General features: G+C 44.4%; 1 protein-coding gene across 2 annotated transcripts in view; it reads right to left on the bottom strand.

Moving 5' to 3' along the window:
* GOLGA3 (golgin A3) overlaps window positions 1–8,617 on the bottom strand; it is a 54,493-nt gene extending 45,876 nt beyond the window's left edge. The window contains exons 1-3 of one of the 2 annotated variants that reach the window (XM_040416274.1): window positions 8,447–8,617; window positions 8,014–8,356; window positions 3,248–3,532 (exon numbers count right to left, since the gene is read on the bottom strand). In XM_040416274.1, the coding sequence (XP_040272208.1) occupies window positions 3,248–3,368 (121 nt within the window). In that variant the 5' untranslated portion in view covers window positions 3,369–3,532; window positions 8,014–8,356; window positions 8,447–8,617. Of the gene's footprint in view, window positions 1–3,247; window positions 3,533–8,013 lie in introns of both variants that reach the window. The other variant, XM_040416275.1, reaches the window with a different exon arrangement.
* Window positions 8,618–14,695: the final 6,078 nt, after the last annotated feature.

Below are 14,695 nucleotides of genomic sequence, written 5' to 3'. Positions count from 1 at the left end.
AGAAATGAAGATAAGCGTCCTTGATGTCTATCGAGGACAGGTACTCCCCCGGTTCCATGGACGCAACGACCGATCTCAGGGACTCCATCCGGAAGCGGCGGATACAAAGGAAGCGGTTGAGCACCTTGAGGTCCAGAATGCCACGGACCACAAAGAGATTGGAGTAGAACCCGCGAAAACTGTCTTGCGCAGGAACTGGGACAATCACTCTCTGCTGCAGAAGTGTGTGAATAGCCTGAAAAAATTAATTTGCGGCAGAGGAAGAGGCTGGAGGAGACAGGGAAAAAAACAGGACAGAGGGGCGGACATGAACTCCAGCTTGTAACCCTCTGTGATGACCTCTCTCACCCAAGCATCCGAGACGTGAGCAAGTCAAACATGTCGAAACAGATTAAGCCGGCTGCCTATTCGAAGGACTTGGAGCCCTGTTGACGGGGATGCCAGAAGGGTCCAGACTTAAAGGAAGGCTTGCGCTTCTGATTCTGGGCAGACTTGTCGGTTGGCCGCATGGGGCTGTAAAAACTCTCAAAGGGGCGAAAAAGAGGCTTACGCTTTTTTGACTTGTTGAAGCGTACCCTGCTCTGTGGTAAATGAGTGCCCTTACCACCAGTAGCATCAGAAATGATCTGATCCAGGCGCTTACCAAAAAGTCTGCTGCCGATAAAGGGGAGGGCCGTCAGGGTCCGCTTTAAAGCATTATCTGCGGCCCAGCAGGAGAGTCATAGGGTACGGCGAATAGCCACCAAAAGGGATGACTAGCGAGCCATAAGCCTGGCCGCGTCCAAAGAGGCTTCACAAACATACGCACTGGCATGGGAGAGCAGCAAGGCAATATCGGCCAGTTACTCAGAGGGGATCCCCGAAGAGAGACCTTGACGTAAATTATTTGCCCACTCACCCATAGCTTTGCTCACCCATGTAGAAGTAAACACCGGTTGCAGTGCTAAAGCTTCCAATTTTTTTATCCCTGATATCAGAGAAAGAAGCCCCTATACGCCATTGGCAAGGTAGTATGTTTAGCCAAGCGGGAAACTGGCGGGTCAACTATAGGTGAGGACGACCACTTCTTAGTCAAATCCTCCGGAAATGGATAAAGGACGTTTAAGCGTTTTGGCAAGGCAAAACGTCTATCAGGAAAATTCCACTTCTTGGAAAGAAAGGAATTAAAATCCTAGTGGTTGGGTAAACATTTGGGCGAGCGACAAGACCTCCTAAAGGAAAAACCCAATGCCGGCCGATGAGGGTGCAGGGTCCTCAACCTGTAAAGTCTCTATAACTGCTGTAATAAGATTGTCCACCATGGAGGACAGTTTAGACGACTGACCCTCAGGAGAGACAAAATCCTCATCTGAAAACCTCTCTTTGGAACATGCCTCTTCCACGGAGGACACGTCGGAGTCAGACTTTCTGGTAGATGGCGGAGAAGCAGAGGAAATGGCATACGCAGACCGCCTTTTGGGGGAGGATGGTCTGGCCCGTTTAGCGGGATGGCCGCGAGGGGAATGAGCCCCAGGATCCCCAGAGTCAGACTGGTCAGAGGACGGCCTTGCTGACAAATGCCCCAATATTTCCACAATAGCCTTGTTGGTATGGGAGACGTCCTGTACTATTCTTGACAGGGAGCGCGCCCGCTCAGGCTCTACCATAGGCTGGGCAGTAGGGGCGATTGGGTCAGGGGCATAGCCACTTGACGGTGGAGCAGAGCACGCAGAGCAGAGGGGATCTGACTGACCGGATGGAAATTTTGAGTGACACGACGCACAAGCAAAATGGCGCACCGAAGTGACCACCTGCTTTGGGGCCTGGGTTCGGACATAATGAGGATGGGGTTAAACCCTGTAGGAAGGGGCGACAAAGCTTACCCAACTTGTGTCCCTCAATGCAGCTTGTCCAGAGGAGCTTCTCCAGAGTCCTACCGAGGTTTATTTGAAACAGGATGTGGGCGGAGGCAGAAAAAGGCGCCAAGATTCGCCCCAGGGATGCAGCTGAAGGAGGGGGGCGGGGAGAACTTAATGCCCCCCCCCAAAATGGAGTCGGCCCCCGGCGACTCTCTACCGTCCCTGAAAAGAGGCCTCCCCCTCCCGCACTTAATGCTAAAGCCCCGGCCGAGCGTAAACGCCGGCTGGGAGAGAAGAGCCCGCGGGGAGCCGATGCGGGAGTAGGCCGCAAAAAAGCCGGGTCCTCAATTAGTCGTGGCCCCGGTGAAATGTATTTTTTTCTACTTTTTGCACAATTTACCACTAAAAATAAAAAAGACAGCTATATGTGTGAAAAAATGTTCTGGTAGTCCAACAAATAAATACAATTATTTATTGACATGTCAACGAATCATTTGTAATGAGAAGTATTATTTACACATAATATTTGCAAGTTTCTATTTTAGCCATTTGTGACAGAATAAAAAGTCTACCTATCTCTGGGTTTGGTTTCACTAAGTACAAAATGTGTTTGCGGTAAAGAATTGGCAAATTCCACACTTCCAAATCTGACACTTGGAAGTTCTTGTCCATCAACATCCATTAACATTCAGTGCCATATAGGCATCCACTATTTAAAGGGGTTGTGCCACTTCAGCAAATGGCATTTATCATGTAGAGAAAGTTAATACAAAGCACTTACTAATGTATTGTGGTTGTCCATAGTGCCTCCTTTGCTGGCTGTATTCATTTTTCCATCACAATATACACTGCTCATATACAGGGGTTACGACCACTCTGTAATCTAGCAGTCGTGGCTGAGCTTGTACAATATACGAAAAAGAGACGACCTTTCTGGTGGCCACCTTATATCAGCGCTGCAGGGGTGGCTGTAACCCCTGGATATGAGCAGTGCATTATGAGATTGAAAAATAAATCAAGCCAGCAATATGGACAATCACAATAGTAAGTGCCTTGTATTCAGTTTGTGTACATGGTAAATGTCATTTGTTGACGTGAGACAACCCCTTTAAAAGGTTATCCATTGGATACAGGGTCCCCGTTATCATCGGTGGGAGGCCCAGAGGTAGAACCCCAACCGATCTAACATTTATCCCGTATTGATAACATAACTGAAACACCCCTTATTATTCTTTAGATCTAACAACGATAAATGGTGCTTGGACATTTCTAATGGAAACTGCATAACACAAAATAAAATGTTATGAAATCTAATAAGCTATTTTATACATTAAATATAACAAAATAAAAGTCATGAAATATTTCTACAACAAAATAACAATGCAGCCATGTATACAATAAGCACTTACCATCCTCTCCATTCATCCTGCTAATTTCTACACTGGCATCGGCCAGTTCAAGTTTATCAGAAAGGCCATTTCCAGACACTGTGCCAAATGAGACACCAGGTGAGTCGGGCACCGGCTGCATGAACGCACTTCCCTTATCTTGCTATATGTTATAAGGAAATGCTTTGAGTTGCTTTGTTTCTACAATGTTCAATCAAACTCATCTAAGGAACTGGATAAACATGTTGGGTTGGTTGCCATAAAAAGATTGACAGACCCCCAATTAGTATGGCACTTCTGCGTTTCCTGGAAAATAAAAGCATTGTATCCATGAGCACACCATAGCAGATCCTTACGTTACATGACCCTATACAAACCAAATATAGACTGCAAATGTATGTCTAGAATTAGAACAATGCCATTCATAACGGCAAAGTAACAGCCCCATAGTGGTGCAGATTTACATTTACTACTTTAGAACATCGAGAGCTTTATTTAGACATGTATTATATTGTCAATTGCATATTTAATTCTCTCTAAAGCCAGTGGATTTTTATTATGCTAGACGTTGATCACATCTCTATGCAGCCAAATAGTCACAGCAGGAGTCTCCCGAATTAAACCCGAATGTCAAATGTAATAGAAAGCCTAATTATACATAGACTATACAGCGGTGGAATTATCAGGAACTGAAGTAACACACAGAAACGCTTAGTATAGTGTATGGTAATTTTGGAAAGGTCTCACTGATTATGGAAGTGGTGTGGGAAAAAATGCTGCAAAGTAAGAAGGCTTTCAAAAATAAAAGTGCTAATAATTAATTTTTATCAGTTAACAAAATGCTAAGGCCTCTTTCACACTTGCGTTGTCCGGATCCGTCGTGCACTCCATTTGCCGGAGGTGCCCGCCAGATCCGTAACAACGCAAGTGAACTGAAAGCATTTGAAGACGGATCCGTCTTCAAAATGCGTTCAGTGTTACTATGGCACCCAGGACGCTATTAAAGTCCTGGCTGCCATAGTAGTAGTGGGGAGCGGGGGAGCAGTATACTTACAGTCCGTGCGGCTCCCGGGGCGCTCCAGAATGACGTCAGAGCGCCCCATGCGCATGGATCACATGATCCATGTGATCACGTCATCCATGCGTGTGGGGCGCCCTGACGTCATTCTGGAGCGCCCCGGGAGCCGCACGGACGGTAAGTATACTGCTCCCCCGCTCCCCACTACTACTATGGCACCCAGGACTTTAATAGCGTCCTGGGTGCCATAGTAACCATTCAGAAAAAGCTAAACGTCGGATCCGGTAATGCGCCGAAACGACGTTTACCTTAAGGCCGGATCCGGATTAATGCCTTTCAATGGGCATTAATTCCGGATCCAGCCTTGCGGCAAGTGTTCAGGATTTTTGGCCGGAGCAAAAAGCGCAGCATGCTGCGGTATTTTCTCCGGCCAAAAAACGTTCCGTTCCGGAACTGAAGACATCCTGATGCATCCTGAACGGATTTCTCTCCATCATTCAGAATGCATGAGGATAATCCTGATCAGGATTCTTCCGGCATAGAGCCCCGACGACGGAACTCTATGCCGGAAGAAAAGAACGCAAGTGTGAAAGAGCCCTTAGTGAATGAACAAAATAAATCTAAATCAAATCAAATCAATACTTAGTGTGACAACCATTTGACTTCAAAAAAGCTTTAATTCTAGGTACAATTGCGCACAGTTTTTAAAGGAACTCGGCAGGAAGGTTGTTCCAGACAACTTGGAGCAATATCCACAAGACTTGCTCAAATTCTTCTGTATTGGGGTCGTAGTCCTGCTGTAGATTAAATCTGAAGCCAAACAGATGCCTCCCTGATAGTATTGCACGATGGATACCTACATGCCTGCTTTTCTCAGCACTGAGGACAACATTCATCTTGACCAAATCTCCAACTCCAATGGATAAAATGTAGCCTGAAACTTGCAAGGAACCTCCAGCAAGCTTCACGGTTGCCTGCAGACACTCATTATTGTACCACTCTCCAGCCCTTCTGTTACAGGCAAAAAATTCTAATTTTGACTCAGTCCAGAGAACCTTCTTTTCTGCACCCTAGTTCCCATGTTTTCGTGCACAGTGGAGTTGCTTGGTCTTGTTCCCACATGAAAAGGTATGGCTTTTTGGCTGCAATTCTTCCATGAAGACCACTGCTGGACAGACTTATCTGAACAGTAGATGGGTGACGTAACTGGGTCCCACTGTTTTATGCCAGTTCTGAGCTGATGGCACTGCTGGACATCTTCCGATTTCAAAGGGAAGTAAACATGATGTGTCTTTTACCTGCTGCACTATGTTTCTGTTGTGCTTTTTAAAAAGAGCAGATATTTATCCATCATGCAGTATCATCAGTGAGGGGTCTGATTGGCTTCAAATTTATTCTTCAGCAGGACAACAACTCCAAACACACAGCCAAGGTCATTAAGAACTATCTTCAGTATAAAGAAGAACGAGGAGTCCTGGAAGTGATGATATATCCCAAACAGAGTTCTGGTCTCAACATCATCGAGTCTGCCTGGGTTTACATGAAGAGGCAGAAGGATTCGATCACGCTTAAGATCTGTGGTTAGTTTTCCAAGATGTTTGCAACATCCTCACTGCCAAGTTCCTTCATAAACTGTGTACAAGTATACCTAGAAGAACTGATGCAGGTCCCACAAATATAAGCATGAATCATGGTAAAATGTATATCCCGAAGTTATAAATAAGGGGGCCAGCAGCAACATACTAGAGATAAGACAGGTTAGAAGAAACAAATCATTCAGGAATATACTAGAGCTATACGATAGGTTAGAGGGGATGTAACATGCAGGGATATACTAGATATATGACAGGTTAGAGGGGATGTAATATGCAGGGATATACTAGACATATGACAGGTTATAGGGGATGTAACAGGCAGGGATATACTAGATATATGACAGGTTAGAGGGGATGTAACATGCAGGGATATACTAGACATATGACAGATTAGAGGGGATGTAACATGCAGGGATATACTAGATATATGACAGGTTAGAGGGGATGTAACATGCAGGGATATACTAGATATATGACAGGTTAGAGGGGATGTAACATGTAGGGATATACTAGATATATGACAGGTTAGAGGGGATGTAACATGCAGGGATATACTACACATATGACAGGTTAGAGGGGATGTAACATGTAGGGATATACTACACATATGACAGGTTAGAGGGGATGTAACATGCAGGGATATACTACACATATGACAGGTTAGAGGGGATGTAACATGTAGGGATATACTACACATATGACAGGTTAGAGGGGATGTAACATGCAGGGATATACTAGATATATGACAGGTTAGAGGGGATGTAACATGTAGGGATATACTAGATATATGACAGGTTAGAGGGGATGTAACATGCAGGGATATACTAGACATTTGACAGGTTAGAGGGGATGTAACATGTAGGGATATACTAGATATATGACAGGTTAGAGGGGATGTAACATGCAGGGATATACTAGATATATGACAGGTTAGAGGGGATGTAACATGCAGGGATATACTAGATATATGACAGGTTAGAGGGGATGTAATATGCAGGGATATACTAGATATATGACAGGTTAGAGGGGATGTAATATGCAGGAATATACTACACATATGACAGGTTAGAGGGGATGTAACATGCAGGGATATACTAGATATATGACAGGTTAGAGGGGATGTAACATGCAGGGATATACTAGACATATGACAGGTTAGAGGGGATGTAACATGCAGGGATATACTAGACATATGACAGGTTAGAGGGGATGTAACATGTAGGAATATACTAGATATATGACATGTTAGAGGGGATGTAACATGCAGGGATATACTACACATATGACAGGTTAGAGGGGATGTAACATGTAGGGATATACTAGATATATGACAGGTTAGAGGGGATGTAACATGTAGGGATATACTAGACATATGACAGGTTATAGGGGATGTAACAGGCAGGGATATACTAGATATATGACAGGTTAGAGGGGATGTAACATGTAGGGATATACTAGACATATGACAGGTTATAGGGGATGTAACAGGCAGGGATATACTAGACATATGACAGGTTATAGGGGATGTAACAGGCAGGGATATACTAGATATATGACAGGTTAGAGGGTATGTAATATGCAGGGATATACTAGATATATGACAGGTTAGAGGGGATGTAACATGTAGGGATATACTAGATATATGACAGGTTAGAGGGGATGTAACATGTAGGGATATACTAGATATATGACAGGTTAGAGGGGATGTAACATGTAGGGATATACTAGACATATGACAGGTTATAGGGGATGTAACAGGCAGGGATATACTAGATATATGACAGGTTAGAGGGGATGTAACATGTAGGGATATACTAGACATATGACAGGTTATAGGGGATGTAACAGGCAGGGATATACTAGACATATGACAGGTTATAGGGGATGTAACAGGCAGGGATATACTAGATATATGACAGGTTAGAGGGTATGTAATATGCAGGGATATACTAGATATATGACAGGTTAGAGGGGATGTAACATGTAGGGATATACTAGACATATGACAGGTTATAGGGGATGTAACAGGCAGGGATATACTAGATATATGACAGATTAGAAGGAACATTGTACTTGGTCGATACAACAGGCAGCAGGGACATGAAGCAGAGAACAGACACAGCAGAGGCTATCCTGGCAGTGACATGGCAGCTCGATCTGATGACCGTACTCACCGGGCATGTGCAGCCCCTCGTCACTACTGTCACTCGGCTCCTTGCTCCAGCTTTTCTCCCTTTCGGCCTCTCCCATTAGACGTGGCTCTTGGTGACCGGCCTGGTGTCTATACATTTTCCATTCCCCTAGGAAACAGGCGACCCCGGAACCATTAGCCGTGCCCGATGCTGTGGACGGCGTGGGACCCCGCACACCGGACCCGACACCTTCAGAAGCCCAGTGATACGGAGGAACAAACAACAAGGACTCAGTAGCGGCCACGTCGCGTACCATGGAATATCAGCTGGGTAATGTTTCCGGGAGGAAGACAAAGCCAGCTACACCAAGGACTTCCGTTGCCACCTGAAACAAGAGGAGGTCATGTGTTATTAACCTGTTCGCTGACAGTAGAAAACATACAATGTGTACACGTGCTGGACGCCTAATATTTACCACATGACGTGGGTTATTACTGCAGACAGGGAGGCTGGACTTGATCTCTGTTCACACAGTGACTTTCAGCCAAGCCGCAGCACGGCTACCGTGTCTATTATTTTCTGTCTCACCCCTGAATATATAAGCTGCACCCTAAGACTCCTCCAGGGGCTAATACAGAGCTCGTGGCAATCCTTAGTATGGCCCCCTCTCCTGCACCCATGTGTCAATCACTCCCAGGCTCATTTTCACCTTAAGAACCAGGCCATTTTTGAAAAGGTCAAAAAAATTCATTTTTATTTATAAAAGAAAAAACTAATTTACCAAAAATGTGGAAATATTTGCAAATTTCCAAGTTTCAATTCCTCTACTTCTATAATACATAGTAATACCTACAAAAATAGTTATTACTTTACATTCCCCATATGTCTACTTCATGTTTGGATCATTTTGGGAATGATATTTTATTTTTTTGGGGACGTTACAAGGCTTAGAAGTTTAGAAGCAAATCTTGAAATTTTTCAGACATTTTCAAAAACCCACCTTATAAGGACCAGTTCAGGTCTGAAGTCACCTTGTGAGGCTTACATAATAGAAACCACCCAAAAATGACCCCATTCTAGAAACTACACCCCTCAAGGTATTCAAAACTGATTTTACAAACTTTGTTAACCCTTTAGGTGTTCCACAAGAGTTAATAGAAAATTGAGATAAAATTTCACTTTTTTGGCAGATTTTCCATTTAAATTTTTTTTTTTCCCAGTTACAAAGCAAGGGTTAACAGCCAAACCAAACTCAATATTTATGGCCCTGATTCTGTAGTTTACAGAAACACCCCATATGTGGTCGTAAACTGCTGTACGGGCACACGGCATGGCGCAGAAGGAAAGGAATGCCATACGGTTTTTGGAAGGCAGATTTTGCTGGACTGGTTTTTTGACACCATGTCCCATTTGAAGCCCCCCTGATGCACCCCTAGAGTAGAAACTCCAAAAAAGTGACCCCATTTTAGAAACTACGGGATAGGGTGGCAGTTTTCTTGGTACTATTTTAGGGTACATATGGTTTTTGGTTGCTCTATATTACACTTTTTGTGAGGCAAGGTAACAAGAAATAGCTGTTTTGGCACCGTTTTTATTTTTTGTTATTTACAACATTCATCTGACAGGTTAGATCATGTGGTATTTTTATAGAGCAGGTTGTCACGGACGCGACAATACCAAATATGACTACTTTTTTGGGTTGTTTGTTTCAGTTTTACATATCAAAGCATTTTTTTTTTTTAAAGGATTCTTTTGTGTCTCCACATTCTGAAAGCCATAGTTTTATTTATTTTTTGGGCGACTGTCTTGTGTAGGGGCTCATGTTTTTCAGGATGAGATGACGGTTTAATTGGCACTATTTTGGGGTGCATATAACTTTTTGATCACTTGCTATTACACTTTTTGTGATGTAAGGTGACAAAAAATGGCTTTTTTTACACCATTTTTATTTTTTCACGGTATTCACCTGAGGGGTTAGGTCATGTGATATTTTTATAGAGCAGGTTATTACGGACGCGGCGAAACCTAATATGTATACTTTGTTTTATTTATGTAAGTTTTACACAATGATTTCATTTTTGAAACAAAAAAAATCATGTTTTAGTGTCTCCATAGTCTGAGAGCCATAGTTTTTTCAGTTTTTGGGCGATTATCTTGGGTAGGGTATGATTTTTGCGGGATGAGATGACGGTTTGATTGGCACTATTTTGGGGTGCGTATGACTTTTTGATCGCTTGGTATTACACTTTTTGTGACGTAAGGTGACAAAAAATTGCTTTTTTTACACCGTTTTTATTTATATTTTTTTTACGGTATTCACCTGAGGGGTCAGGTCATGGGATATTTTTATAGAGAAGGTTATTACAGACGCGGCGATACCTTATATGTATACTTTTTTTTTTATTTACTTAAGTTTTACACAATAACAGCTTTTTTAAAACAAAAAAAATGATGTTTATTGTCTCCATATTCTGAGCCATAGTTTGGTTTTTTTTGGGCGATTGTCTTAGGTAGGGGCTCATTTTTTGCGGGATGAGGTTATGGTTAGATTGGTACTATTTTGGTGGGCATACGCCTATTTGATCTCTTGCTGTTGTACATTTAGTGTTGTAAGGTGACAAAAAAATTGTTTATTTAGCACAGTTTTTATTTTTCATTTTTTACGGTGTTCATCTAAGGGGTTAGGTCATGTGATATGTTTATAGAGCCGGTCGATACGGACGCGGCGATACCTAATATGTCAACTTTTTTTTCCCTATTTTTTACCAATTTTTTTTAACTTTATTTGGGGAAAATGAAGTTTTTTGTTTTTTTTACTTAAAACTTTTAATTTTTGGGGGGGAAAACTTAATTTTTTCAACTTTTTTTTTACTTTATTTTTTCGCCCACTTTGGGACTTCAACTTTTGGGGGTCTGATCCCCTTTACAATGTATTCCAATACTTCTGTGTTGGAATGCATTGGCTGTATGAGTAATACAGTGTGTATTACTCATTCCTGCTGGGTTCACACCTGAGCGTACTGTATGGAGCGCTCTGTATGCGCGATTTTATCGGGCGTTACTATTCGCGGCCGGCAACAAGCAAACGCCCATTGTCGCGCGTTCCCGGAAGTCTATGTACGGGAACGCGCGACCATACGCCCCAAAGAAGCTCCTGCACTTCTTGGGGCGTAGAGCGTTTTACAGCGCGTTCGTACGCGCTGTAAAACGCTCAGGTGATAACCATGCCAATAGGGAATCATTGGTTCTTGCCTGGTGAGCGTTTTACAGCGCGTAGGAACGCGCTGTAAAACTCTCAGGTGTGAACCCAGCCTACAGCTTCCTACCTATCAGATCCAGGGGGCTGGATCTCACAGGCTCTTCACCGGAAGGCAGCCCCGATGCCTAAGGAAGGCATTGCGCTGCCTTCCCTGCTATTGGGTCCCCGTCACAGCAGCACGGGGACCCGATAGCCACTGCACTCGCCACCCAAACCACCCAGAAACGCCGCAAACCGCAGGTCTGAATTGACCTGCGGTTTGCGGTGATCACCGATACCCTCTGCATTGTCCCAGGGTGCCTGCTGATTGAATTCAGCAGGCACCCAGTTCCGATCACCACCCGCCGCGCGGTGGTGATCGGAAATACACATGACGTACCGGTATGTCATGTGTCCTTAAGTACCAGGACATCATGACGTACCGGTACATCATATGTCCCTAAGAGGTTAAGTGAAAAAAAATAATAATAAAAAAAATCACCTGTGGCCTCAGCCACTTCTATGTCAATAAAGCGGAAGGTGCTTCATAAATATGGCACACATTCTGACCACCATATTTTTTTATGTATTCACTGACGTAAATACGCTGATAATTCTCCTGCTTTCTATCTATTAAAAAGCTGGCTAGCTGCAGCCACCACTAGGGGGAGCTCAGGGCATAGGAATTTATATAATTCCAATAGACTGAAATGGAAGCTACGATAATCTGTTTGCACTGAGCTACCCTTAGTGATAGCTGCATGAAAATGCAGTGTTTTCTGGAGAAAGAGAAGCAGTCCAGTGCTGCTCCCCCACCCACCTCCCACCTGGCCCCGTAGCAGTGGGGTGGTCTGCCACTTTTGGAGGTGTGCCACTGACTCCTGCTAACATTTAGGCGCCATGTGCATGACTATTTTTAGTCTACATCCGATCTGCATTTTTTTTGGGCATATCAGATGCAGATCCATTCAATTCAATGGGGCGGCAAAAAATTCTGATAGCAGTCGGTGGGCTTGTAGGGCTAGGCCAGCTGAATGTAATAATACCTTTCAGATACATTGCTTTATTCTGGAGAAAAAGTACTTTTAGTCCATATGCAAATGAGCAGGTAAGTGCACCGAGGGTGAGCCCAAGTCAATCTGTGCACTCTTGCATCTCTCTGCTTCTAACTATGCAGGAACCTGACCCAAGAAGTAGCGAGAGGGGCTGGCAGAGGAAGCAGGAGGAGCAAGGGTGCACACAAAGTGGCTTGGATCCGCCCTCAGTGCACTTAACTGCTCATTTGCATATGGATTAAAAGTACTTTTCTCCAGAATGAGATTGCTAAGTGAAAGGTATCAGTACATTCAGTGGAGCTAGCCCTACAAGGCTCTGTGCCTGGTTTATCAGTGCATTTCCTGGTGACAGATTCCCTTTAGTATAAACTGCTGTGCAGATTGTCCATTGTAGGCAGGGGTGTTCGGCCATAAACCCTACCAGGATGATTTCCAGTGGTCAGGTGCCCAGTGGACAGCTTGAGGCCCCCACACGGCTAAACAGCCGGGTACAGAACGATCTGACGCTCCCAGCGTTAGTTAACCCAGTGGCCACAGGTGCGCTTCTGGATTCAACTGTAGCCGCATAGGTTTTAGCCATTAGGCCCGAACCCTATTTGCCAGTCAAGAGCAGCATGTAAGGAGAGTTGAAATTTTTTTTTTTTACTTGGGAGCAATAAGGGTGTCATGATCTCCCTCACTGGACTTCACGTGATGTGTGGGTTTGGCTCGGTGGGCAATACAAAAACAACAGATTTATCTAAATTATCACTATTCCTCAGTAATACCTGAACACTGCCACCACTAAGGTTTGTTTCAAGAGCTCACACCCTTGTAGGAAACCTTCAGTTGCTCCCTACTATCTCTATATAATGCAGATTTGTTAGTTAGATGCTACAATTTCCTCCCAAACTGTTATCTAAACAGGTGGCCTTATATGCTTCGAGCTTAGCATGCAAATGAGGTTTAGGGCTCTTTCACACCTGCGTTATTGTCTTCCGGCATAGAGTTCCGTCGTCGGGGCTCTATGCCGGAAGAATCCTGATCAGGATTATCCTAATGCATTCTGAATGGAGAGTAATCCGTTCAGGATGCATCAGGATGTCTTCAGTTCCGGTACGGAACGTTTGTTGGCCGGAGAAAATACCGCAGCATGCTGCGCTTTTTGCTCCGGCCAAAAATCCGGAACACTTGCCGCAAGGCCGGATCCGGAATTAATGCCCATTGGAAGGCATTGATCCGGATCCGGCCTTAAGCTAAACGTCGTTTCGGCGCATTGCCGGAGCCGACATTTAGCTTTTTCAGAGTGGTTACCATGGCTGCCGGGACGCTAAAGTCCTGACAGCCATGGTAAGTGTAGCGGGGAGCGGGGGAGCAGTGTACTTACCGTCCGTGCGGCTCCCCGGGCGCTCCAGAGTGACGTCAGGGCACCCCAAGTGCATGGATCACGTGATCGCATGGATCACGTCATCCATGCGCATGGGGCGCTCTGACGTCATTCTGGAGCGCCCCGGGAGCCGCACGGACTGTAAGTATACCGCTCCCCCGCTCCCCGCTCCTACTATGGCAACCAGGACTTTAATAGCGTCCTGGGTGCCATAGTAACACTGAAAGCATTTGGAAGACGGTTCCGTCTTCAAATGCTTTCAGTACACTTGCGTTTTTCCGGATCCGGAGTGTAATTCCGGCAAGTGGAGTACACGCCGGATCCGGACAACGCAAGTGTGAAAGAGGCCTAAATATGCTGAAAAGAGTCACAATGTATATACATTACTCACAAAAAGTTAGGGATATTTGGCTTTCGGGTGAAATTTAAGGAAAATGTAAAAAGTTCACTCTACAGTGATATTATATCATGAAAGTAGGGCATTTAAGTAGAAGCATGCAATGGTGATTTCCTCATCTCAAACAATTTATTGATACAAAAACCAACAACATAGGTGGGTATACCCCCACAAAAATGTAAATGTCTCAATAACTTATCATGTGGCCTTGAGCATCAATTACAGCTTGACAACGAAGTCTCATGCTGTTCACAAGTCGATATTGTCTGCTGAGGCATGGCATCCCACACTTCTTGAAGGGAAGCCTCTACACGGCGACTCAGCTGATCCCATAGGTTTTCAATGGGATTCAGGTCTGGAGAAAGTTCAGGGCACTCTATTTGAGGTACCCCAGTCTGCAGCAGCTGTTCCCTAATGATGAGACCTCGATGAGCTGACGCATTGTCATCCATGCAGAGGCACAATGACTGGATTAACATAAGTAGTATGGGCTTGTCACTGTACCATTTACAAAGTGTAGGGCAGTTCTGTATTGACTAGACACACTAACACCACCACCACCACCAAAGGCATAGCGCTCTCCTTGACGTCTCCAACATTGTTGGCGGCCATCATTTCAGCTCAGTGTGAATTGACTTTCATCAGTGAACTGCACTGAGGCCCACTGG

The sequence above is a fragment of the Bufo bufo genome, chromosome 2 (assembly GCF_905171765.1).
Source record: "Bufo bufo chromosome 2, aBufBuf1.1, whole genome shotgun sequence".
Lineage (NCBI taxonomy): Eukaryota > Metazoa > Chordata > Amphibia > Anura > Bufonidae > Bufo > Bufo bufo.
Note: the sequence above shows the minus strand (reverse complement) of the source record. Positions and strands in the feature narration are given on the sequence as shown.